The sequence below is a fragment of the Zonotrichia albicollis genome, unplaced genomic scaffold (assembly GCF_047830755.1).
Source record: "Zonotrichia albicollis isolate bZonAlb1 unplaced genomic scaffold, bZonAlb1.hap1 Scaffold_254, whole genome shotgun sequence".
Lineage (NCBI taxonomy): Eukaryota > Metazoa > Chordata > Aves > Passeriformes > Passerellidae > Zonotrichia > Zonotrichia albicollis.
Window position 1 is genome coordinate 6357115 of NW_027428428.1, and position 27519 is coordinate 6384633.

Consider the following 27519-nt stretch of genomic DNA (forward strand, 5'->3'; position numbering starts at 1 on the left):
TAGAAAGGAAAACCCAGAGCCCCAGTGCTTCACAGTCAGATGAGAAGTGGCCCTTGGCGTGTCAAATTCAAGGGGACCTGTCAGACAGTCCCCAGGAGGCCAAAGCAGGCAGACCTGTTCCATGCTCCCTTGATTTCATGGGTCCCCATACTGCCACCCCATACTGTATTCTCCTTGATTGCATGAAGTCTTGCAATGTCACAATGGCTTCTTGGTTTCATGAGCCCCAACAGAGTCACAAGGGTCCATTGGTCCCACGCAGACGTGCTGTGAAACAATGGCTCCTTGTTTCTATTTTAAATCAATCACAATCAAACCTCAGTTTGATCACTGATCCTTGCTTCCATAGGGCCCATGATTTGCACAATGGTCTCCTTGATTCCATGATTCCTGGATTCCACAGTCTCACCATAGTCTCTTTGGACCTGCATTGTCACAACTGACCCATGGTTCCATGAGGTTCCGCAGTGTCATCATGGTTGCTGTCAGAGGCTGGATGAGATCGATGTCCCGAGACACCTTGGGATGCTCAGAATGCCCTGTGGGGCCAGGGCCGGGTCAGGCCTTGGTTTGGGTGGGACAGAGCCCTGCCCCCAGCCCTGGCCCAGCAGAGCTGTCAATCACACAGCAGGGGGTGATGTTATCCCAGCTCTGATTAGCTTAGCTGCTAATCAGTCAATCACACACTGGCAGCTGGTGCTACCCTAGCTCATATTGGACAAGCAACTGGCAGTCCCACCCCAGGCGCAGGGCCATGAAGGCCCAGGGGGTTAAAAGCCAGACCATGAGGCCAGACTATGATCTGGGTCCTGCCTTCTCTTGGGGTTCCTCCCTTGGGGATGCTGGAACCTGAGCAGTTGGTACCTATGTGTGTGTCTTTCTCTGGATCTTCTGTCTTTCTGTTGTTCTCTATTCCTTCTCCTTCTAATCCTACTCACCTGGAACATTTTTGGTAACTTCACATGTTAAGGGTTAAAGGATTTTAGGTTAAATGTGTGGGAATCCAGGGCACAGAGAATATTTTTCTGTCTGCTCTGAGGGGTCCTGACCCCCAGAGAAACACTGCCTTTAACCTTCCCTCATGGAGAGGACTTCCAGGACTTTGAGACAGATTAGAATTTACCAAAGTGTGAAATAAATTAAAAGGTTGCATACCATGTCCCTTGGGTGAGAAATTTATGTTGTGGGATTTTTAAGGGTCATCTAGATAGGAAGCAAAATGGAGGAATTTGGGTGTAGTCCCTTTCATCTTCTTCATCTACTCCATTTTCTGCAGTGTTGGTGGCGCAGGGTGATTGGTCAAGGAAAGCACAGTGCAGAGATTATGTGGACAGTCAAGGGATGAGTTATTGGTCGATAAGGAGAGATAATATATGTTTTAAGAGTTAATTGGTAACTTTTAAAGACCTTGAAACCGAATATTTTGGGGCCATTTTGAGGTGTTTTTCTAGCATGCTGAGCCTGATGTGGACAGCAATGCAAAACTTGAGATAATATAAAAATAAACTAGAAGCTGAAGACCAAAAAGGTCCTCTGCATCTCCTTTTATCTGGCACTGAACTGCTTCAGGAAGGTTTCCCCCATCCAGGCAGCCCCCAGAATGGTCCAAGGTAAAACAAACATCAATAACTGGTACCCTGACAATATTTATAATAAGTTGGTTTTTCCATAAAGTTGTTTACTGAAGGGTGTTGCTTTAATTGGCCAATCACATGAAATCTGTTGATTAAATGACCAATGAGTTCCACCTGTAGCAAAGCAAGGTGTAAAAGGAGAGGATTGAAAAAACAGGTGGCTTTTACCCCCTAGATGTCTGATCTGAGTCTATGTCATCTCTGATTCAACGGTGACATTTGGGGATCTATGGAGGCTATTGGGGCTCCTTTCTGCACCCTGTGACCCAACAGGAGCTTCTCTAATAAATTTTGCCTGAAGGTCTCACTGTGCCCATGACAGGAACCCCTGTGAGTGTCTGGGACATCCTGGCTCTTTGGCAGCCAGGGGACTCCTAGGATGTCACCGTGGACCCCCTGTGAGTGTCTGTGACAGATCAGTGCCTTTGCAGTCCAAGGTCCCCTGGGATGTGACCATGGAATGGCTGTGACTGCCTCTGACCACACAGATCTTTACCATCCTCAGAAAGCCCTGGGAGGCCTCCATGGAGCCCCTGTGTCTACCTGTGACATTGCAGCTGTGGAACAGCCTGGAGACTCTTGGAAAGTCCCCATGGAACCCCTCTGAGGGCCTGTGACAAATCTGACCCTTAGCAGGCAACCATCACCAGGACCTTATTGCTATGCTCAGTTTCCATGGCAACCGTCACCAGCCCCATGTTGCTATGGTCAGTCCCTTGGCAGCTCCATGGAGACCTCGTGCCAGGGGTGGTTGCCATGGACACCAGGTCAGGCCTGCAGCCAGAGCCCGTTGCCATGGCAACCATTGGCCGCCCCATCCCCAGGCTCATGGGATCCCAGAACCACAGAATTGGCTGAGCTGGGAGGGACCCATCAGGATCCTCCAGTCCAACTGCTGGCCCTGCACAGGACACCCCAACAATGCCAGCCTGGGCCTGGCAGTGCTGTCCAAACGTTGCTGCAGCACAGAGAGCCCTGGAGCTGGGACCCTTCCCTGGGGAGCCTGGGCAGGGCCCCAGCAGCCTCTGGGCAAAAACCTTTTCCTGACATCCAACCTGAGTCTGCCCCAACTCAGCTGCAGCCGTTCCCTCCACTCCTGTCCCTGGATACCCATGCCGAAGGAGAGGAGGATGCACCAGAAGAAAAGGGCTTCATCTTTCCACAGGGAAGACGGGGAGCAGAAATCTCTCGCCCTGCCTCTAGATGCTCCCACAGGGATGTGAGGGCTGACCCCAGAGCCCCAATGCTCACAGTCAGGGCTGCCCTCAGGGAATGCTCACCTGGTATTGAGGGGCAGCATGGGAGCACCTGGATGTTGGAGCACCCAGCTGCCCCCCATGTTTGGAGGTGCCTGAGGAGGGCTGGGATGATGCCAGGGACATCCTGCAGTGACATCCCCCCTGTCCCGCTCTGGGTGAGCTCAGTCTCACACCTGACCCTGATCCTGGTCTCAATCTCACTCCATGTTGAGACACGTTCCCAGTTCTGTATTTAATCTCATCCCAGTCCCAGACTTGTCTAGCCCCAGACCCAATCCCAGCCCCAGCCCTAAAGCCAATCCCATGTCTAGCCTTAACCCCAATCCCAGCTCTAATCTAAATCTCTGCCCCAAGTCCAAGCCCAGCTCCAATTGCAGCCCCTTCCTAAATCCTCAGCCCCAAACCAAATCCCAGGTTCAGCCCTTCTGGGGGTTTGGGGGGTGTCTCTGTCCCTCTGACCCCAATGATGTTTGGGTGGGGTCACAGCAGGGCTGAGAGGGACAGAGACCCCCAAGACTTCCCCAGGTGTGAGAAGGTCGGAGAGCCCCCCCAGCCCCGAGCACCCTCAGCGGTGAGAGGGACACAGAGCCCCTGGTCCCCAGCCCTGCACAGGCATTGCCTGAGGCCAGAGGGATGGAGACCCCTTGAGCATCCCCCAGGGTGAGGGGACAGAGACCCCCGAGCATCCCCTGGGCTGAGAGGGACAGAGACTGCCCCGAGCACCCCCTGGCGAAGGGGTGAGAGGGAGGGAGACCCCCCAGGCATTCCCTGGGGTGAGAGTGATGGAGACCCCCTGGGGAATGGCCTGCTGTGACAGGAAGAGGAACACCCCCTGGGGAATGGCCTGGGGTGACAGGGACAGGGACACTCCTGGGGAATGGCCTGGGGTGACCAGGACAGGGACACCCACTGGGGAATGGCCTGGGGTGACCAGGACAGGGAAAACCCCCACAGACCCCTCCCATGCATCCCCCAGGGCAAGAGGCACAGAGCATCCCCTGGACACTGGACAAAATAAAATTGGTAGATCTCAAACTTGACTCTGCAAAATACTTTGATGAATATTTGATTTTCCCACAAGTCATTTGTGATGGAAATGCAAACAAATCCCAGACTTTAATAAACTGACAATCAAAACTATTTTGTGGTAATTCCAAGTTCCATTGGTCCTGCACAGCTCCACCTCAGCTGCAGGCACACTCTGATAAAAGAAAAGTTGAAATTTGGCCCAACACAGATCATGAAAAGGAAAGGCTCTGTGTAGCTGTCACAAAGGTGACAGGGACAAAGAGAAAAATTATTCTTAGATTTGGCAAAGCCCGCCAGTCTGGGTAAGAGAGTGACTGGGACAGAGACCTCCCCTGGGGCAGGGCAAGTGTGACATTGTCCCCTGTGTGCCCTTCCCGGGGTGGGGGTTTTACACCTGAGCCAGTTTGGGTAAGGGGGGTGGTGTTCACCCCCTGAGCAGGGATTACCCCACTGTTTCAGGGTGCAATGTAAGATGTAACCAAATGCACGTTTTCAATCACCATCTTCATCAACTGTTATAAACAAGTGGGGCAGTGTTCTTTATCTCTTCCATGACTCACCCCTGATAACGCCCTCCAGGGTAGATGTCTTCTGTGAATGGGCCATTGTGTGTCACTGCAGGACTGATAAAATTCTATCATCCCATTGTGGGATGCTCTGCCCAGGGGGAGGATACAAGCATTCCTACCTGGATATATTCTGAGGCTTTTAACACCAGGAGCACCTTGTCTGCTAGATAGTAATTCTGGTTTAGACCCTCCCTGAGTTTGCTTTCTAACCAGTACAAAATTTAGTGTACTCATCCCTTGTTTTCCTCCCAAAACAGGATTACCCATCCCCAAACCTTTACCAGATGAAAGAGGAAGCTGCGAGGAAGATGAGGATGCCTCAGGACACCCAGGCAGGTGAGGAGGATCTCAGTGCCCCTTTCTCCCTCTCTCCTGCTCCATCTCCTAGCCCAGCATGGCCCCCGGGCTGCAGGACAACCCTGCTGCCAACCCCATCCTGCCCGGGATCTCCTTCCCCTTCCCTCTGGCATGGAGGCAAATCCCATCCTCTCCTTGTCCTTCCTCCTCCAGAAAAGCAGCTGAGCATGGAGACAAGGGAGGAAAAATCCCCATGGCAGAACCTTGTAAAAGTGGCTGTTTTGAGCGGCTCCATAGCACAGGAATGTGATGTGGAGGAAAAGCCCCAGAGATCTCACAGGAGGAGGGGCTCTAAACCCAGCCCAGGGGGCTCTGAAGAGGAAAGACCCACCTTGAGCCAGGAAGGTGGACAGAGCTTCAGCCAGAGCTCAAAGCTGGTGGTCCATGAGCAGCTTCATGATGGGGAGAAGCCCCACAAGTGCTTGGAGTGTGGGAAGAGCTTCAGGCAGAGCAGCACCCTGATCCGCCACCAGTGCATCCACACTGGGGAGAGGCCCTATGAGTGCCCTGAGTATCAGAAGAGGTTTCAGACCAGCTCCCATCTCCTCTACCACCAGCGAAATCACACAGAGGAGAGGCCCTTCCGCTGCCATGAGTGCGGGAAGGGCTTCAAGAAAAAAATCCACCCTTATCACCCATCGGCACATCCATACTGGGGAGAGGCCCTACGAGTGCCCCACATCATGAGAAGAGCTTCTCCATGAGCTCGGACTTGACCAGACACCAACGGAATCATCAGTAAGGAAGTTCTGTGAGTGCCCCAATTGCAGGAAGAGCTTCATGCCCAGCTCCAGCTTCTTTCCCCATTGGAAGTCACATGTTGGGAAGAGCCCTGGTGATCCATGTTCCCTGTGATCCATGCTGAGAAGACAGCTGTCCCTTTTCCTGCCCCTGCCAATGACATGATGTGGCAGTGAAAACATGAGGGTCTTCCCACGGCCCTGTCATTGCATTCACTCCCACCTCAGGTCATTGCCAGGGGCTGGAAAGGGGCTCTCTCTCTCTCCCCAGAGGAGAAGGGTGTCCTTTCCAGGCAGGGGGAAATACGTGGCCAGGAAGAGCCTGCTGTTGATGTTGTAGTTTACCCTGTAAATAGCTTTTCTTATCTCTTCTGTTATCAATATTGTTTCTGTTCCATTTTTTCCTTATCTCGTTGCTGTTCCCAATAAATTGTTCTTATCCCAGCCTGGGATCTTTGCCTTTTGTGCTTTCCATGGGAGGCAGGAGGGCAGCGCGGTTTTAGCAGGAGCAGGAAATTGGGGAATCCCATTCCTGAACTCCTGCCCGTAAAAATCGAGTATCCCAGCTGGTCCCAGCCCTGGTGGCCATGGCAACAGCCTTGGGAGCGGGTCCCTGGCTGGGGCTGTGGGAACCTCTTCCCTCTGGTGCCCAGGGACAGGAGTGGAGGGAACGGCTGCAGCTGAGTTGGGGCAGACTCAGGTTGGATGTCAGGAAAAGGTTTTTGCCCAGAGGCTGCTGGGGCCCTGCCCAGGCTCCCCAGGGAAGGGTCCCAGCTCCAGGGCTCTCTGAGCTGCAGCAACGTTTGGGCAGCGCTGCCAGGCCCAGGCTGGCATTGTTGGGGTGTCCTGTGCAGGGCCAGCAGTTGGACTGGAGGATGCTGATGGGTCCCTCCCAGCTCAGCCAATTCTGTGGTTCTGGGATCCCATGAGCTTGGGGATGGGGCAAATGGTTACCATGGCAACGGGCTCTGGCTGCAGGCCTGAGCTGGTGTCCATGGCAACCACCCCTGGCACAGGGTCTCCATGGAGCTGCCGAGGGACTGACCATAGCAACATGGGGCTGGTGACGGTTGCCATGGAAACTGAGCATAGCAATAAGGTCCTGGTGATGGTTGCCTGCTAAGGGTCAGATTTGTCACAGGCCCTCAGAGGGGTTCCATGGGGACTTTCCAAGAGTCTCCAGGCTGTTCCACAGCTGCAATGTCACAGGCACAGACAGGGGCTCCATGGAGGCCTCCCAGGGCTTTCTGAGGATGGTAAAGATCTGTGTGGTCAGAGGCAGTCACAGCCATTCCATGGTCACATCCCAGGGGACCTTGGACTGCAAAGGCACCGATCTGTCACAGACACTCACGGGGGCTCCACGGTGACATCCCAGGAGCCCCCAGGCTGCCAAAGAGCCAGGATGTCCCAGACACTCACAGGGGTTCCTGCCATGGGCACAGTGAGACCTTCAGGCAAAATTTATTAGAGAAGCTCCTGTTGGGTCACAGGGTGCAGAAAGGAGCCCCAATAGCCTCCATAGATCCCCAAATGTCACTGTTGAATCAGAGATGACATAGACTCAGATCAGACATCTAGGGGGTAAAAGCCACCTGTTTTTTCAATCCTCTCCTTTTACACCTTGCTTTGCTACAGGTGGAACTCATTGGTCATTTAATCAACAGATTTCATGTGATTGGCCAATTAAAGCAACACCCTTCAGTAAACAACTTTATGGAAAAACCAACTTATTATAAATATTGTCAGGGTACCAGTTATTGATGTTTGTTTTACCTTGGACCATTCTGGGGGCTGCCTGGATGGGGGAAACCTTCCTGAAGCAGTTCAGTGCCAGATAAAAGGAGATGCAGAGGACCTTTTTGGTCTTCAGCTTCTAGTTTATTTTTATATTATCTCAAGTTTTGCATTGCTGTCCACATCAGGCTCAGCATGCTAGAAAAACACCTCAAAATGGCCCCAAAATATTCGGTTTCAAGGTCTTTAAAAGTTACCAATTAACTCTTAAAACATATATTATCTCTCCTTATCGACCAATAACTCATCCCTTGACTGTCCACATAATCTCTGCACTGTGCTTTCCTTGACCAATCACCCTGCGCCACCAACACTGCAGAAAATGGAGTAGATGAAGAAGATGAAAGGGACTACACCCAAATTCCTCCATTTTGCTTCCTATCTAGATGACCCTTAAAAATCCCACAACATAAATTTCTCACCCAAGGGACATGGTATGCAACCTTTTAATTTATTTCACACTTTGGTAAATTCTAATCTGTCTCAAAGTCTGGAAGTCCTCTCCATGAGGGAAGGTTAAAGGCAGTGTTTCTCTGGGGGTCAGGACCCCTCAGAGCAGACAGAAAAATACTCTCTGTGCCCTGGATTCCCACACATTTAACCGAAAAACCTTTAACCCTTAACATGTGAAGTTACCAAAAATGTTCCAGGTGAGTAGGATTAGAAGGAGAAGGAATAGAGAACAACAGAAAGACAGAAGATCCAGAGAAAGACACACACATAGGTACCAACTGCTCAGGTTCCAGCATCCCCAAGGGAGGAACCCCAAGAGAAGGCAAGACCCAGATCATAGTCTGGCCTCATGGTCTGGCTTTTAACCCCCTGGGCCTTCATGGCCCCGCGCCTGGGGTGGGACTGCCAGTTGCTTGTCCAATATGAGCTAGGGTAGCACCAGCTGCCAGTGTGTGATTGACTGATTAGCAGCTAAGCTAATCAGAGCTGGGATAAAATCACCCCCTGCTGTGTGATTGACAGCTCTGCTGGGCCAGGGCTGGGGGCGGGGCTCTGTCCCACCACAAACCAAGGCCTGACCCGGCCCTGGCCCCACAGGGCATTCCGAGCATCCCAAGGTGTCTCGGGACATCGATCTCATCCAGCCTCTGACAGCGACCATGATGTCACTGTGGAACCTCATGGAACCATGGGTCAGTTGTGACAATGCAGGTCCAAAGAGACTATGGTGAGACTGTGGAATCCAGGAATCATGGAATCAAGGAGACCATTGTGCAAATCATGGGCCCTATGGAAGCAAGGATCAATGATCAAACTGTGGTTTGATTGTGATTGATTTAAAATAGAAACAAGAAGCCATTGTTCCACAGTGGGTCTGTGTGGGCCCAATGGACCCTTGTGACTGTTGGGGCTGATGAAACCAAGAAGCCAGTGTGACATTGCCAGACCTCACGGGATCAAGGAGACCATTGTGACAGTGTGAGGACCCATGAAGTCAATGGAACATGGAACAGGTCTGCCTGGTTTGGCTTCCTGGGGGCTGTCTGACAGGTCTCCCTGAATTTGACATGTCAAGGGCCACTTCTCATCTGACCGTGAAGCACATGTGCTTATATTTGTATGGGAAAGAACTTTCTTTCTTGTCTAGGCACCCATGGCCAAAATTGGGGTTCTGCATCTAAAATTCTCTATACCCAAGGGTTACTCCCAGACAAAACCTGCCCATACAGTCAAGTCTGGCTAGATCTGACCTCTGGTGACTCCCTCTCATTTGCCTTTGTACCACTGGGGCTCACTTTTTCCCTTTCTATAGAGACCTTTGTGACACTGCGGAGCATTGTGGAACCAATGAGCCATGGTGACAATGCAGGCCCTTGTGGAACCTGTTACACTGTAGGAACTTGTGGAACCAAGGGGAACATTGTGACCCTGCAGGGTACCATGGACCCAAGGGGCCATTGTGACACTGTGGGACCTTGTGGAACCAAGAACATCTTTGTGGCTCTGTTGGACCACATGGTCCCAAGGGCCCAGTGTGAAGCAGCAGGGCTTTGTGGAGCCAAGAGACCATTGTTGCATTTCAGGGCCTCATGGAGCCAAAGGGCCATTGTGATCCTGCGAGGCACTGTGGATCCTTGGAGAGCATTGTGGCATTGCAAGGCCCCACGGAATCATGGAGACCACTGTGACACTATGGGGCCCTACGGAACCAAAGGAACATTGTGACCCTGCAGGGCCTCATGGAAGCATGGGGCCATTCTGATACTATGGGAAGTTGTGGAAACAGGGACATCATTGTTGCACTACTGGGCCCCAATGTAACCAAGGGGCCATTGGACACAGTGAGGCTTCATGGAAACAATAGACCATTATGGCACTGTGGGGCCTTGTGGAACCACGGAGACCATTAAGATCCTTAAGGACTTGTGTAATCAAGGGGCCGTTATGGCACCATGGGACATCATGGAAGCAAGAAAATCATTGTGACATTGCAAGGCCTCATGGAAGCAAGAAGCTGCTATGACACTGCAAGCAGCTACTTGTTCCCTGTGGAGAAAAGGGAACATGAAGCAGGTGTGGCTGCCTTGGCCTCCCAGGGATCACCTGACAGGTCTGGCTGACCTTGGAATGTGGAAGGCCACTCCCATCTGCCCCTGAAACACTGGGGCTCTGGGGTTTTCTTTTTATGGAAAAGAACTGCCCATCTTTTCCTGGCATCCATGGCCAAAATCCAAATTTCTGAGTATCTAAGGATTGTTGCCAGACAAAAGTTGCCAGGACAGACAGGTCTGACTGGTCTTTGACTCCTGGGGGGCAGCACTCACCTGTTCTCCACACACTGGAAAGGGCTCTCTGCTTTTCTTTTTATGGAAGAAAATCATTCCTCTTCTCCAGGCACAAATGTCTGAAATTAGGACTCCGCATTCATAATTTCAAATATCCAAGGGTTGCTCCAAGCAAACCTGCCAGGACAGACAGGTCAGGCTTGCCTTGGCCTCTGGTGGTTGCTGTTCATCAGCTCCAGAAACATGGGGGCTCCGTGATTTGCTTCCTATGGAAACCAATGTGACACTTGGGAGCCTTGTGAAATGAAGGGGCCATTGTGACACTGCAGAGCACCATGGATCCAAGGGACCATTGTGACACTGTAGAGCCTTGTGGAACCAAAGACATCACTGAGGCTCTGATGGGCTACATGGTCCTAAGGGGCCATTGCAAAGTAGAGCTGTGGTAGTTAGCCCAGCTGTAACTCAGAGTCAGCCAGATTTTACCCCAAAAGAATTGGGCATGAGTTTCAAGCGCTGGGAATGATTAGTTTAACTTAGGGTGAACTTGACAGTTACTCAATAAGCCTTTAGTGTTGTTATGCTAACTTCTCAAGGTTCTACTCCCCTATTGGTTACTTATTTCTTCTATAGGGTTCTTGTTCTAGAGGGTTCTACCCCCAAGTGTACAGGTTGTCGCTTCCCCTTTGTCTCAGGTCTTTGGATCCTGCCCCTCATACTGTTAGTGACTACTCCATGTTTATTGTTTTTCAGCCTGTTATTAAAGTTCCTTTTAAACAACTCCATTGATCCTGCTCCTTTTCATTTTCACCACCCTCGCCCTGAAGTCAGGGAACCAGAGAGGTTTGTCGCAGCCACCCTCATTGGGACATTTGGTGCCTGAACAGGGACCATGACATTCAGGGCTCCCTGTGTCAGTCACGTCAGCTGGGGTTAGCTGATGGATAGGTCAGTGCTCCCTGGGGTTTTGAATTGTGCCAGGCCTGGTGGATTCATCCTTACTTCAAGGAACCTTGCCCAGGATCAGCAGGGACAATGACGGTTTCACCTGCACAGGACTGCAAGTGGGTTTGGGGAAATGCAAGACATTTATTGCCCATTTAGTCACTGTGTTTTTACAATATGCACCCACCTCCAATAATTGATTTGGGGTGTTCTGGTGGCTCTTCCACATTAGGCAGAGAAAGGGAAAAATGGGCAGCCAGATGTCCAAAGTAGAAAGGAGCATATATGGATGCTTTAATTCTCACTGATCATGACAGAGTATTTTCAAAGAACAAATTAAAATCAATTATGAGGTGGATCATTAAAAATTTTCCACATGCCTCTGCTGATGAAATTCATACCACTGAATTCTGGGATTCAATGGGAGTTAAACTGTACAATTTTTCATCAAAATGGACCCCATTGCATCCCAAATGCTCCCCATCTTCCACACCACCCTGAGTCACTCCAAACTCAGGACCTCCGCTCAAACCTGCCTTTCTCAGACCTTCCACGATGGTCCAAGATGGCAATGGCCACGCGGTCTTGGAGCATCATGCCCTGGAGACTCAAGATGGAAGGAGCCTGAATGTGGCTTGGGAGCCCGACCATCCTGCCTCCATCTTGGGTCCTCCCCTTCCTGCTACCACAACCTTCTCTTCCGCCCTGAACGAACCTCCGGACTCCACCCCCACAACTGCGAGTCACACCCCCACGGTCAATCCACTGTCAATACCTCCAGAACTCCACCCTTGAAGTCGGCCAACCTAAATCAAGGCCTTTCCTCCCAACCCCTGACAAAATGTAGTGCCCTTTGCCTCACTGTCTGGCAACAATATAACCCACATGGTCAAGTATATTAAGGCCAGCTGTCACACTATTTCTAATCCAAATGTTTCTGTTCCAAGTTATTCTTCCTCCCCAGAAGAGAGTTTCAATTCCCCAGAGCCACCTTGCCCCTCAACCACAGAAGATCCCTAGGAAAGGATTTGGAAAGAAACACTTAAGAAAGGAGACTGGCAAATAGTCTAAAAACTCCTCGTTGCCCCCGCATGTTATGAAAGAAGGGGGCAGAATCCCAGGTATCAGCCACCGGTTTGAGGGGAAATCAAGGATTTTTGCAGGGCAGCTAAAGATCATAGGGAAGACTTACCTTGTTTTAATGGCCTAATGAGTGCCATGTTTACAGCATATGTCTCAACCTCCTATGATTTAAAATATATTATGACCATGTTGTTGTCACCTGCAGAATACACCCTGTGGGAAGGGGGATGGAAAGGGGATGGAAGTGTATACTAAATTAATAGCAATGACTATGTTAATAATGAGGCAAGGGCAGAATTGACAATCAACCATCTAGCTGGAGAGGGACAACACAGCCTACCAGATGATCAAGCAGCAAGTATCCCCAGAGAAGTATTGGATGATATCAAAGAGATGGCTTTGAAAGCTTCAATCCAGGTATTGGATTGGTAGCACCCCCAATTTGGACTGCCTTGAGTGGCTGCAGCTAAAGCTTTAGGACAGTTAGACCATCTTGGGTGCCTGTTAAGTAAGCAAACCAATGCGACCTCCCTCACATTGAGTGACCTGATCTCAGACATAGAGACCATCAGACATGCCACCTTACAGAACAGCGAAAGAGTTTTTACTCTGAGCACATGGGCATGGCTGTGTAGACTCTGAGGGCATTTGTTGCATGAACCTCTCCAGCCACAGCGAGTCAATCCAAAAGAGCATTCAAGTATTGAAGGAAGGGTTCAAGAAGCTTCAAGTGGAAAACAAAGACTGGTTCAATAAACTCTTCCAATCCAAGGGACTAAAAGGTTGGATGATATCTAGCTAAAACAGGACATTTAACTCTCTTAGTGGTTGTTCTTGTATTGTTAATTTTCCCATGTGTTTTGGATGCTTTTTGAAAGTCTTGAAAAATTCTTCCAGTTCCATCTTCGCTGTAAAACAGAAAAGGGGAGGATACCCAACACAGGCTCCTTATGGACTGCTTGGAGGGGAGAACTGGAGGCCAGGAAAGCACAAAAACCTCTCAGATAGTCAGTGTGAGAAGGAAACACCTTAAAAGTACCTAAAAGTATTCTTAAATCCATAAAGTACATTAAAAACCTTGAGTATCTCAAGGTGTTAATGAGCCCTACTTAGTGTCAGTACAAAGCTCTCTAAGGACTCATTAAAGCAGATAATTGAGGCCATGATTGCATAAACTTATCACAGAGTTTTTATCAAAAGGGAAACACCAAGTACCTTAAAATAACTGAAGTACCCTGAAGTAGTAACGAGCCCCAATGAGTGTCGTTACTGACAAAGCCTCTCCAGGGACTAATTAAAGCAGATAATTGGAGGCCATGATTGCACAAACCTCTCAGAGACTCCAAGGCAAAAGCCAAACCCAAAGTTCTTTGAAAAACCTGCAGTCCCTGCAGGGAGCATTCAGGAGCCCCCAGGGCCATTGCTGAGCAAGGCTCCCCAGGGACTCCTTCCAGCAGGTCCTTGAGGCCACTGGGATGTGGGCTAGGGGGGGATGCTGAAGGCAGGACAAGGGGCTGACAGTGCCCAGCCTGGCTGGGGCTGTGCCAGGAGGCCCCAGGGCCTCAGGACAAGGTGTCTCCTCACAGCCCTTGGTGGCACAGAGCCTGCTGTGCCCCAGGGCACCAAGACTTGGCTTCTCTTTGTCCCCACCTGTCATCACTGCCTGCAGTTCTCTGCTCTGCCTGGGGCCTGGGGACACTTTCTCAGTTGTGTCCAGCAGTGGGACGCATTAAAAGTCCAAGAAAGTTTGGAGTTGGATTCTGCCTTGGGGTTCTGGAGAGGTTTCTTCAGCTCCCTCTCAGGGACTGATGTTCAGGGCCTGAGCACAAAGCCCCAGAGGCTCATTAAAGTCCTTTGTGCTGTGTCTGTGCTGCTGAGCTGGGCTGGGCTCCTGGCACAGAGGCAGCTCCTGGTAACCAAGAAGAGCTTCAAAAGCACATTTCTCTTGATGAGCAGCTCTTCTGCCAGCCCAGCAGGGCTGGGGCACTGCCTGCAGCCACCCTGGGCACAGCACAGAGGCACAGAGAGCTTCAATCACTCAGGGCTGGGAAGGGGCTGAGAAGTGCCTGGGGCAGAATCACTGCCAGCCCTTGGCACAGGAACCCCTGGCTGCAGGACAATGCAGCTGCAGCTCCTGGAGTGATCTCCGAAAACTGGAACATCCCAATGCCTACAGACTGTGAGTACAACTCTGGGTATTTCTGGTGCAGGGGAGGTGGAATACTCATGAAGCTCTGACATGCACAGGGGTTCTGCTAAGTCATAGAATATTTCCAAGAAGGGTTTTTTGACAAAAATTCAGAAATGTCCTAAGAGTTTGTATTCAGTTTCCCACGATTGGAGACTAACAGGAAGGGAGGGTTAAATATTAAAGATAGTATGTATTATAAGTTATGAATTTGGACAAGTACTTGAGACATCTGAACTGTTACTTTAAGTGATCCATGGGTTCACAGGAGATCCCTAGTGTGCTTTCAGCCACTCTGCCCATGGACAGCACCAGCATCACCTTTGCTGGAGCCATCAGGCTCAGTCTGAGCTGTCCTTTCTCCAAGCTGCAAACAGAACCTGCCCCAGCCAGTGCCCTGAAAACAGGCAGGGTTCTGTCAGGCCAAGGAGATTGCACAGAGATTTGGGGTCTGTGAGTGCTGGCAGGGAGAGCTCAGGCACAGTCAAACACCTGCAGGAGGAAAATCTCCGGGAAGCAGAGAGAAGATTGGGCAATGAGAGAAAAAAAACCCCAGCAATGCTGTGGCAGGGAGAGTTTAGAGATGCCCACAGGATCCCCTCCAGTGCAGCCCCTCCCTCTGAACAAGCCCCCTCCCTCCTGTCCCCCAGCCCAGCCTCTGCCCTCAGGGCCGGGGCTCCAAGGCGTGCAGCCCCTCCTGTGCAGGCAGAGCTGCAGCAGAGCCGTGGGGCAGCTCTGCAGCCCCGGGCCCAGTTCCCTCTGCAGAGCACAGGCCTGGGAGCAGCTGCCCGGCCCTGGGGGCTCTGGCAGGGGGCACAGCTGGCTCAGGGTGACGCTGTCCCCAGTGCCTGGCTCTGGGCAATGCTGTCAGTGCAGCCAGGGAAGGAGCTGCATCTCCCTTCACCCAATGCCATCATAAGGACACTTGCAAGTCCCTGTGAGATTTCAGTCCAGGTTGGGAGCTTCAACCCATAATGCAAACCTGTCCTAGAGTATCTCAGAGTTTTAAGATTGATGGGGAAAGACAGAGGTGTTGTGACGCTGAAAATGCTGCTGGGTTGGTGAAATGAGCAGAGAGAGTCCTTGGCTACAAAAATGGAACTGGGCTGTGGTGGATCCATCTGCTCTCAGCAGTGCCTGGGGTTTTTAAGAGAAACACGGGAGTGTGAACATCCTCCACCCGAGAAAAGTGAAAGCCCAGAGAAACTGCAAACAGTATGAAGTGACAGATCATCTGCCCCCAGTTTCCACTCATTATCTTGCCTCAGGGAAACCACTCTGTTCTACCAGAGGGCAGCAGAAACGCTGAGGGTTTCTGATATCCAAGAATACCAGGAAGTACATGCTTAAAAAGAAAGCATCAGAACTCTTAAACACAAGAGCATGTCCATGTGTGTTATAAAGGAGGGTGTGTGGAAAATGGCTTTGATTTTGGTTACAGGTATCTCCTCTAACTCTTCACTGTCCTATATTCCATGAACAGGTCCCCATGTGCAGCCCCAGCAAATGTCCAACAGCAGCTCCATCAGGCACTTCCTCCTGCTGGCATTGGCAGACACGCGGCAGCTGCAGCTCCTGCACTTCTGCCTCTTGCTGGGCATCTCCCTGGCTGCCCTCCTGGGCAACGGCCTCATCATCAGCGCCATTGCCTGTGACCACCACCTGCACACGCCCATGTTCTTCTTCCTGCTCAACCTGGCCCTCACTGACCTGGGCTCCATCTGCACCACTGTCCCCAAAGCCATGCACAATTCCCTCTGGGACACCAGGAACATCTCCTACAAAGGATGTGCTGCCCAAGTATTTCTGTTTTTTTTTTTTCTTGCAACAGAGATTTGCCTCCTGACCATCATGTGCTACGACCGCTACGTGTCCATCTGCAAACCCCTGCACTACGGGACCCTCCTGGGCAGCAGAGCTTGTGCCTACATGGCAGCAGCTGCCTGGGCCAGTGGCTTTCTCAATGCTCTCATGCACACGGCCAATACATTTTCCATGCCCCTGTGCCATGGGAATGCCCTGGGCCAGTTCTTCTGTGAAATCCCACAGATCCTCAAACTCTCTTGCTCCAAATCCTACCTTAGGGAATTTGGGCTGCTTGCTGTTAGTGCCTGTTTATCATTTGGTTGTTTTGTGTTCATGGTTTTCTCCTATGTGCAGATCTTCAGGGCTGTGCTGAGGATCCCCTCTGAGCAGGGACGGCACAAAGCCTTTTCCACCTGCCTCCCTCACCTGGCCGTGGTCTCTCTGTTCTATAGCACTGGCACATTTGCCTACCTGAAGCCCCCCTCCAAGTCTTCCCCATCCCTGGATGTGGTCCTGTCAGTTCTCTACTCAGTGGTCCCTCCAGCCCTGAACCCCCTCATCTACAGCCTGAGGAACCAGGAGCTCAATGCTGCAGTGTGGAGACTGATGACCCGATGGTTTCAGGAACATTAAACTGCTGGCCAGTATTTGCAAATCACTTGTAATAAAAGTAATCTTTGATACTTCTTCTTGGTTTCATTTCAGAGTTCCTTTACTTTTGTTTTACTTTGTTCTTATTGTCCAAAAAGAAATTTCATTGTTTGTTCCATTGGTCATTTTGTTCCTCTCCACCACCCCTGTAGCCACCGACTGTATCAATGAGGGGCTGTGTTCTTGGTGCCTTTAAATGAAATGATGATCTCTCCCAAAAAAGTTTTCAGCAGAAAAAAGCAGAACTTTTCTGTCCTTTTGTTGCCTTCTATGGAGCTGCAGCAGCAATATCTGTGTGCAGAGCTGGGGGCAGATCAGTGCTGCCCCAGCAGGTGTGCCCAGCAGCAGCAGCACTTGGTGTTGCCAGTGCTGCTGCCATGGCCCTGCCCCGCTGCCCTGGTGGCCCTGGTGTTGCTGCAGGGCCTGAGTGCTCTCGGGGCCGGGCACAGCCCTGGGGGTGGCAGTGCCGGGGCTGCAGCAGGGACAGGCCATGGGCACTGCTGGGGCAGCGCTGACGCCTCAGGCCAGGGCCTGGGGGCTCCAGGCTCCTTGCCCAGGCTCACTCAAGAACACATCCAGGCCAATGCTCAGCACAGAAAAGCCCCGTGAGCAGCCCCAGGCTGGCCGTGGGCAGGCTGGGGACAAACAGCATGGCTGGGGCTCTGCAAGGGCCCTGGGGCAGACGGGAAGGAGCAGCAGAGCAGGGGCTGATCCATCCCCAGTGCGCTGGACAGCCCAGGGCAGCGTCCCAGAGCGTCCTGATGGAGCTGCAAACAACATCCCCCCTCTGCAGCCCTGGCCTCTCCCCAGCTCACACAGGTGCCCCATCCTTGCAGGCACAGACACGGCAGCACTGGCTCAGCAGCCCCTGTTTGCATTGCACACAGCAGGGGGAGCAACCCCGTGCTGTTGGTGTGGGGACATGAACTTGAGGGAGCACAAATGCCATCAGCCCCTGGGGCCAGCAAGGGCTGGGGGACACCAGGAAAACCACTCAGCTTTGTCCTGGCCTCTGCAGTCAGCCAGAAAGTTTGTTCCCATCAGCTGGGAGTTTCCTGTCCCAGTGCAGACGCTGTTGCTCAGAGCCAGGGCTGCCTGGCAGCCACCCCCAAACTACCCCGAGCATTTCCTTGGCTTCAGCTTTGCTTTCTTCCTCTTGCCTATTGCTGTCCCCTCCCCTTCAAACAGCCCATCCCTGTTTGCCCTTTCCTCTCTGGCCCCACTCCCCATTGCAGTTCCTGACTTGGCCCCACGGGAACGTCCTTTGGGCAGCAGGACCATCCTACAAGTGCTGCAGGAATTGTCTGCAGGCTCCTGCAGTGCCTGGTGCTGCTCCCTTGCTAGAGGCACCCCAGGCCAGGGGGGCACATCTGGGCTGCTGTGTCTGGCTCTGGGGCTCCCTGTTCTGGGCAGTGAGGAGGAGCTGCAGAGGCTCTGCAGGACTGACAGGATGGGCTTTGGGGCTGGCAGGAGAAGCTGAGGGACCTGGGCTGCTGGAGCTTCTGAAGAGGAGGCCCAGGGCTACTCCTGCAACTGCTCCAAGGGTGGCTTCAGAGAATCCCAGAATCAGCAAGGCTGGATAAGGCCTTGGATGTCATCAAGTCCAGCCTGTGCCCTGTCACCGCCTTGTCTCCCCTGAGCTTCCTCTTCTCCAGGACAAACAACCCCAGCTCCCTCAGCCTCTCCTCACAGCACTTCTGCTGCAGGCCCCTCCCCAGCCTTGTTGCCCTTCTCTGGACACACTCCAGCCTCTCCATGTTCTTCCTAAATTGGGGGCCCAGGACTGGACACAGCACTCAAGGTGCTGCCCAACCAGTGCTGAGCACAGGGGAAGAATCCCTGCCCTGCTCCTGCTGGCAACACCATTCCTGATGCAGGCCAGGAGCCTTTGGCCTTCTTGGCCACCTGGGCACACTGCTGGCTCATGTCCAGCCTGCTGTCCATCAGTCCCTGCAGGTCCCTTTCTGCCTGGCTGCTCTCCAGCCACTCTGTCCCCAGCCTGTACCACTGCAGGGCTTGTTGTGGCCAAAGTGCAGGACCTGGCACTGGGACTTGTTAAATCTGACCTTGTTGGATTTGGGCCCTGGATCCAGCCTGTCCAGGGCCCTGTGCAGAGCCCTCCTACCCTCCAGCAGATCCACACTCACACCGAGCTTGGTGTCATCTGCAAATTTGCTGATGCTGGACTCAGTCCCCTCATGCAGATCATAGGTGCAGATATTGAAATCCACGCTGACTGGCTCTGATCCCTCAGCCATCCCATGGGTGCCCTGTGATGGCACTCAAGGTGATCTGTTCCATAACCTTGCTGGGCACCCAGGTCAGGCTGACAGGCCTGGAGTTCCCCAGCTCCTCCTTCCAGCCCTTCTTGGGGATGGGCTCACACTGGCACCTCCATTCCTCTGGGACCTCCCTGCTGAGCCATCACTGATGGTAAATGAGGGAGAGCAGCTTGGGGAGCTCATCCACAGCTCCCTCATCCCCCTAGCATGGATCCCATCCAATCCCATGCACCTGTGAGAATCTGAGAGGCTCAGCAGATCCCCAGCTGCTCCCTCATGACATACAGGGGGCTGTTCTGCTCCCTGTGCCCACCTACCAGCTCAGGAGAACACTTGTCCCAATGACAACCTGTCTTATTCTTGAAAACTGAGGCAAAGAAGTGGTTAGGTACATCAGCCTTTCCCTCATATTTGGTAACCACATCTCCCCCAATAATGAATGGAGATTGTTCTTGTACCTCCTTTTGCCGTTGATGTATTTATAGAAACATTTTTATTATCCTTCACAGAAGTGGCCTGGTTAAGCCTTAAGCTTTCACCTCTCTAATTTTCTTTCTGCATAACCAAACAACATCCTTAAACATTTCCTGAGTTACCTGCCTCTCTGTCCAAAGGTGATGCACCTTCCTTTTTTACCCCAAGTTCCTGCAAAAGGCCCATCACATACAGAACGTCACCTGTTGGCTAAAGTACACCCCAGAGGAGGAAAATACAAGAGTCTATAAATGAAAAGAGGGAAAGCAAGCTAGGAAAGTAAAAGAAGAAGAGGCTGGGAAGGCTAACAAAAACTGGGATCCCCTTGTCCACCTGCTTCCTCCTACCCTTGCAGTACCTCAAATCCTGCCTCCAATTCCTCTTTATGTGGACCCAGTTCCTTCTCCTCTCCCAGCTGTCATTCCTTTACCACCTCCTAACCCAGTTACACCTCCACCACCTTCCCCTCCACCCTCTCCTTACTCTCTTTACCCTTCACTACCGTCCCCTTACCTCTGCCATCTCATGCACCCCTTATTCACCAGCAAGTTCCTGCTCTGCCTCCCCCACCACAAACGAGAAGCCAAACAACATCTCAGAATCTCATGCCCAAGAGTGCAGTTACCCAGTCCGTCTCCACAGCTGATGTTGTAACACCTGGTCCAAAGTGGAAAAAGTGAAAAATTGTTCCCCCTCAGAGAAGTTCTCATGGGCGGGTATTGAAGTTGGAGGGAGACGACCCACCTTGCATTGGTCAGCATCGACTCCACTTTATTCATCAATCAGGCACTTTTTATAACAGTGTTAATTCACTTCATGCATATTGCAAAATCTGAGCTCACAATAGGTCAGAGATAACATACCAACCCCTCCTTATGTTTCCAATACCAAGATTTGGGTTCTCAAAATAATTCTTGCTTTCCCAAAACAGCCAAAGATAGAACATCCACTTGTTATGAGAAAGCTTCCTGAGAACTCTGATGTGCAAGGCTCTCAAGGCCTTCATGTTTGTCACTTTTACCTGTAGTTAAAAATAACCTGAGAACCTCTGCTGTTCACAGAAACAGGCTGTGAGAACCTGCTCCTCACAGCTGCCTTCTAGGTCATCCCTGAAAAAATCTCCAAAAGGCGGGGTGGCCAGTGAGATTGGATTTGTAAACGCTCCCTTGACTGCGTCCAAAGTTGGAAACTTTAAGAAAGAATTGCAAAATTTAGTGGAAGACCCAGTAGGAATTGCAAATCAAATTGATCCATTTTTAGCCCTAATATTTATACATGGGGAGAACTGAACTCCATCTTTAACATCCTATTTTATTCGGAAGAGACTCGATTAATACGAACTGAAGGAATGAAAATTTGGGAGAGAGAAAACCAACCTGGGCCCCCAGGTGACCAAAAAATGCCTTCAGTGGAGCCTGACTGGGACCCTAATCAAGAAGAGGGGAGAAGGAACATGAGAGATTACAGGTCCCTGATGACCAGAGGGATAAAAGAATCAGTCCCTAGAGGGAGTAATACCAGGTTAGCATTGGACGGCACCCAGGAAAAGACAACACCCCAGCACCATGGCTTAATAGGCTAAAGCAAAACTTCCAGATTTACTCTGATGTTGACCCAGATAGCCCAGAAGACCAATCTTGGGTTCCCTGCAGTTGGGGATGACCCCAAGAATCCTTTTTTCCCAGCCTGATGTTTCCAAGACGGAGTCTGAATTCTTTGGCTCTGGTTTCCAAGGTTGTTTATTGTTTCTTATCTATAACATTTTTTCTCTGGCCTGCTGAGATCTTTTCAGCAGGTCAGACAGAGGCACACTCTTCATCCCAGGGCTGGTGTCTACGTTTTATCCTATGAACTATGTATATTTTATTTATCATTATTTTCCAATACCTAAAGACACACAGCAGGGGACTTTCAATCAAAACAAATGTACCTTTTATTGCATGCCCATACAAATGTAACAGAAGGATTAGAAAGGCGATAAAGGACAGAGAGAGAGAGAAAAGAGGGTTGGGTTGGGGGAATAGCTACAAACAGGGAGATGAAATCCTCGTGGTCTGGCCAACAGATCCATCCGGTCACGTCGGGGAGAATCTCAAAGTCTTTGGTTAACTCAGGGCTCTTTTATAATCTACCGCCGGGAGGGAGCAGGACGGCACATGGAGGGCACAGTGGAGAATAAATCCATTGGGAACAGGCACAGACAGTCCAGGTCTGAACAGCACAAACCGGTGCCAGCAGTGAGCGGGGCCCGTTGTTTCAGGACTGGTTCCTATGGGAAACATCCCGCTTCCCATGGCAGACATCCCGCTCCAGTCAGGCCAGCACCCCTGGGTTAGAATTTGAAGGGTCTTAGTCTCAGTCCTTGGGGGGGCTTCTATCTCTGTCCTTGACTGTGGTCTTGAGGCAGATGAGGGATCTTTGGACTGTGTCCTACAGAATGACATCCCAAAGCATAAAAAATGTATGTATTTTCCCATAAAATTAAATGCAATGAATTAATAAATGATAACTAATTTTTTCTTGTTTATAATAGTATTATTCTATAATTGTATTACCAAATTTTAATTTTTATATTAAAAAATCTATACTTTTTTAGCAAGCAAAAAATTTATTGGTCATTGGTTCTAAGTAACAAAATTGCCTTCATCAATTCATTAACCAGTGTGCTATTGATTTCTCTATCTTTATGGTAATTAGTCCTATTTTCAATCGTTTTCTAATCTTTTTTTTTATCATTTTCACACAAAGGGTAAAAGGAGCCACTTCGGGGTCCATGGAGAACTTTCTGGGGCACGTTTGTGGCCGTTTTGGGTCTGGGGAGGGAATTCAGGGAGAACTTAGGGTCTGGAGGACACTTGGGGGAGCCGGGTGGGCACTTGGAGGGGCACTCAGGGATTCTGAGGGACAGTTCGGGGTCCGGGGCAGCACTTGGGGGTCCACGGGGGCCCTTGGAGGTCAGGGAAGCGAATTTGGGGCCCCTTGGGGGCTCTGAAGGGGCTTTCAGCGGCGTGGAGATTGATGGGAGTTGTAGGCGCGGGTCTAACAGAGTATAACGGGGCCGCGGAGCATCACGGGAGTTCGAGGCGCAGCTGCCGTGGCTCTCAGTGAAAGCGCGGGGCATGACGGGAGATGAAGTCCCGGCTGGAAGAGTGCGTGACATGCGCCGCGGAGCATGATGGGAACCGTCGTCCCGGAAGTGGCTCCAGCGCTTTGTTTGGGGGTCCGGGAAGGCTCCTGGCGGACACTTCTGCGTCCGAGCCGTGACTTGAGATCCTCGGGTAAACATAAACTGTTCGGGAGCACTTGCGGGGAGCTCCGGGAGCTCTAACCAGGCTCTTTAGGGCGGGGGGCTCGGCAGGACCTTACGCGCGGGACTGTTCTGAGGGGCTCTGGGGCCGCGGCGGGGAAGAGGAGATGAATTCCCAGATGTGGCCGTACCGGGCATCTGTGGGGTCGGGAGCAATCAGGGGGTCCGGGGACGCTTTTGGGGGCTCCCGAATGGGCGCTGAGGGGGCATTGAGGGATCCTAGAGGGTCTGGCGGACACTTAATGGACAAAGCAGTGGCGGGTCTCAGGGTTCTGTGGAGCGCAGGGCATGACAGACGTTGTAGTCCCGGCTCCAAAGGTGCTTAAAGGGGCCGCGGGGCATGACGGGAGGTGCAGGCAAAAAAAAAAAAAAGTGCTGCCAATATCAGGCAGCCCTTCCGAGGTCCTAAACCAGGCGCTGATTGGCTTTGGGCAGTGATGGGCGGGAGTCTCGGCAAATGGGATGCGGTGGAGACGGGAACAGCCCATTCAACTTCTTCAGTCCCTCCCAGTAGAGCCCAGTTCATCCCCAGTACAGACCAACACAACCCCAGTACAGCCCAGTTCATCCCAAGTAGAACCCAGTACAACCCCAGTGCCCCTCCTGTCCCTCCCAGTACAGCCCAGTCCCTCCCAGTTCCCCCCCAATATCATCCACAGGATGCCCCAGTGTCCCCAGTCTTCCCCGCAATGGCCCCATTATGTCCCAGTCCTCCCCAGGGTCACTCCCAGTATGTCCCAGTGTCTCCCACAGCGTTCCCAGTATGTCCCAGTCCTCCGCAGTGTTTCCAAGGACAGTTTCATTTCTCACGGTGGCCGTGGCAGCCAAACCCAGCAGTGGGGTCAGTGCAGTGCCCATGGCCACAGCCCCTTGCAGGGCCCAGTGCAGCTTGGGCTGATGATCCACCCTCACAGCTGGCCCAGGGCAGCTCTGCAGTGCCTTTGGTGGCACCTGGGGCTGGCACACACCTGAGCAGTGTGTCTGTTTGCACTGGGGAAACTCAGCAGTTTGAGATTCCTGCAAAAAACCCCAAAAAGGGAAAGCCCCTCTTAGGCTGGGTGCAGCCAGCTCTGCAAGCACAGCAGGGCCCAGGGCAGTGAGGACAGACAGGATGGGGCTGGGCAATGTGGAGCAAGGTTGTGTACACTGGGTCAGAGCTTCAGGCACAGCTTCTGTGAGCAGGCCAGAGCTGCTGAGGGGAGACCCTGGGTCAATATCAATCACAGAATGCTGCAATCACCTCTGCTCTAAAGAGAAATTTAACAAAAGACACCCTTTAAAATAGGAATGTATATTTTATTACTGCTCTTTGAAATCTTTCTCCATAACTGGACTCGGAAAACTTTAATGACACTCTCAGGGCTTTGATGTTGTTTACGTCAGACTCAGTCTTTGAGAGTCAATAACACAAAGTTAAATTTAGTCTCCAAATTTTCTTGAAGTTTTAATGGCTCCCACTGAGGGACACCACTGGGAAAGTGTCCCCAGGTTCCAGTTAGTGCAGAACACTGGAGGCAGTGATGACAGCTGGAGACAAACAAGGCAAAGGTGTCTCTGGTGCTGAGCACACCTGGATGTGTTTCAGGAATGCAAAGGGCCAAGGCCTGAGCCCCAGCCCCTGGCCAGGCAGATCCTGTCCCTCCCTCCTTGCTCAGGGCTCTTCCCGGGATGGGCACTGGCATGTGGGGATGTGCAATGGCAAGGGCAGGAGCATGGGGCGGCCCCTGCCAGGCTGCTGAGCAGGGACAAGGAGGCAATGAGGCCCCTGCCCTGCAAGGGTCACTTGTCTCCTGCTCCTGCCTCAGGCCCAGGCCCAGCAGCCATGGCCAAAGTGCTGCCCAAGTTGGCTCTGGCAGGGCTGTCTTGCAGCTGCTGCCCATCCCTGTGCCCTGTGCAGCCCAGGCTGTCCCACGGTGTCCCTGCCCTGCGCCTCTGTCCCTGCAGGCTGTCGGCATCCCCCGGCTGCCCCACCTGGCTGGGCCCTTCCTTACTGACAGCTCTGCCTCCTGCCTGCCTCTGCCTGCCCACACAAAGCCTGGGGCTGATACCAAAAGGGTTAATTAATTCAGTTTTTACTGTGCCTGTGAACTTTCAGCACAGGAACAAGGCATGCAGGGGCTGCTTTCCCAGCAGGAATGGTTGGAGGGAAGATGAAGACATCTGGCTCAAGGGTGCAGGGATAGAGAAAACAAGGACTGAATCTGGGAACTTGGGGTGTGATTTATGGAAATGGGTAAATTGTAATTCACATTTAGTGACTGTATATAAACAACACACTGGTAGGATTACATTTCCATGTGATGTTGGGAGTTATCCCTCACTACAGCTCAGGCCTGAGTAAATTATACCCTCTGAAATAGCAAATGAGAGCAGCTCTGTGCTGAGTGGAGTGGAAACTGAGGACAGCAGAGGAGACCTGGGAGGGATTGAAGGGAGGTTTCAGAGATGGTGGATCATTTTGGCATAATAGAGAACAGCCAGAGAAAGAAAGAATTAATGCAGAGGGCAGATAGGGAGAGCCAGACAGGACCTAAACAGAAAGGAATTTCCCTGCCAGGACAGGGCTTTAGTGCAGCATGGCCCACACAAGAAGCCTTTGTGTGATCAGGCAGAGGCAGGCAGTTGTGTCCCTCTATGGGAGCCATTAAAACTTCAAGAAAATTTGGAGTCTAAATATAACTTTGAGTTCTGGAGAAGTTTTTTTCAAGACACTCTCAAAGACTGAGTCTGATGTAAACAACAGCAAAGCTCTGAGAGGGTCATTAAAGTTTTCCTAGTCCAGTTATGGAGAAAGATTTCAAAGAGCAGTAATAAAATATACATTCCTGTTTTTAAGCGTGGCTTTGATTAAATTTCTCTGTAGAGCAGAGGTGATTGCAGCATTCTGTAATTGATATTGACCCAGGGTCTCCCCTCAGCAGCTCTGGCCTGCTCACAGAAGCTGTGCCTGGAGCTCTGACCCAGTGTGCACAACCTTGCTCCACATTGCCCAGCCCCATCCTGTCTGTCCTCACTGCCCTGGGCCCTGCTGTGCTTGCAGAGCTGGCTGCACTCAGCCTGAGAGGGGTTTGCCCTTTTTGGGGTTTTTTGCAGGAATCTCAAACTGCTGAGTTTCCCCACTCAAACAGACACACTGCTCAGGTGTGTGCCAGCCCCAGGTGCCACCAAAGGCACTGCAGAGCTGCCCTGGGCCAGCTGTGAGGGTGGATCATCAGCCCAAGCTGCACTGGGCCCTGCAAGGGGCTGTGGCCATGGGCACTGCACTGACCCCACTGCTGGGTTTGGCTGCCACGGCCACCGTGAGAAATGAAACTGTCCTTGGAGACACTGGGGAGGACTGGGACATACTGGGAACACTGGGAACGCTGTGGGAGACACTGGGACATACTGGGAGTGACCCTCGGGGATACTGGGACATACTGGGGACAGTGGGACCATTGCAGAGAAGACTGGGGACACTGGGGCATCCTGTGGATGATATTGGGATGAACTGGGAGGGACTGGGAATAAACTCAGGTGTATAGGGAGGGACTGGGCTGTACTGGGAGGGACTGGAGGGGCACTGGGCTCGTACTGGGTTCTACTTGTGATAAACAGGGCTGTACTGGGGTTGTACTGGTCTGTACTGGGGATGAACTGGGCTGTACTGGGAGGGACTGGATAAGTTGAATGGGCTGTTCCCGCCTCCACCGTATCCCATTTGCCGAGACTCCCGCCCATCACCGCGAGCAGCCAATCAGCGCCGGAGATCGGAGACTCGGGGACAGTGCGTACGGTAGCCACAACTCCCGTCATGCCCTGCGGCCTGATTGAGCCCCATTGGAGCCGGGACTGCAACGCCCGTCATGCCCTGCGCCCCAGAGAACCCCCTGGATCCGCTACCCCTTTGTCCCTTATTTGTCCCCCAAACCCTCCAGGATCCCTCAGTGCCCCCTCAGTGCCCATTCGGGAGCCCCCAGAAGCGTCCCCGGATACCCTGAGTGCTCACAACCCTACAGATACACGGTACACCACTTCTGGGAATTCATCTCCTCTCCTCCACCGCGGCCCCAGAGCCCCTCAGAACACAGTCCCGCGCCTAAAACTCCTGCCCTGCCCCCGCCCTAAAGAGCCCGGTTAAAGCTCCCGGAGCTCCCCCCAGGCGCTCCCGAACCGTTTGCGTTCCCCCGAGGATCTCAAGTCGCGGCTCGGATGCAGAAGTGTCCACCAAGTGCCTTCCCGGACCCCCAAACAAAGCGGTGGAGCTACTTCCGGGACGACGGCTCGCATCATGCTCCGCGGCGCATGCCCAGTGCTGTTCCAGCCGGGACTTCATCTCCCGTCATGCCCCGCGCCTTTACTGAGAGCCACTGCAGCTGGGCCTCGAACTCCCGTGATGCTCCCCGGCCCCGTTAAACTGCATTACACACACAGACACACACACACACACACAGACACACACACACACACACTCACACACACACACACACAAACACACCCCCTCCCGTGCCTACAACTCCCATCACCCCCGCGCCCCATCGATCCCCGTCAGAGCCCCCCAAGTGCTGCCCCGGACCCCGAACTGTCCCTCAGAATCCCTGAGTGCCCCTCCAAGTGCCCACTTGGCTCACCCAAGTTTCCTCCAGACTCTCAAGTTCTCCCTGAATTCCCTCTCCAGACC

General features: G+C 52.1%; 1 protein-coding gene and 2 long non-coding RNA genes across 3 annotated transcripts in view; 2 read left to right on the plus strand and 1 right to left on the minus strand.

Moving 5' to 3' along the window:
* LOC141727840 (uncharacterized) overlaps positions 1-6025 on the plus strand; it is a 36372-nt gene extending 30347 nt beyond the window's left edge. The window contains exons 2-3 of the long non-coding RNA XR_012578679.1: positions 4749-4827; positions 5002-6025. This is a non-coding gene — a long non-coding RNA (uncharacterized LOC141727840). The remainder of the gene's footprint in view (positions 1-4748; positions 4828-5001) is intronic.
* A 9733-nt stretch (positions 6026-15758) lies between these two features.
* LOC141727847 (olfactory receptor 14A16-like) lies at positions 15759-16778 on the plus strand. Its single transcript, XM_074534128.1, is given in 1 exon segment — positions 15759-16778. A coding segment is annotated over 1 exon segment (1020 nt).
* Positions 16779-21461: 4683 nt separating this feature from the next.
* LOC141727836 (uncharacterized) lies at positions 21462-27109 on the minus strand. The gene is made up of 2 exons (XR_012578676.1): positions 27013-27109; positions 21462-21982 (listed from the first exon to the last, which is right to left on the minus strand). It is a non-coding gene; the product is annotated as an uncharacterized LOC141727836 (long non-coding RNA).
* Between the last annotated feature and the right edge of the window lie 410 nt (positions 27110-27519).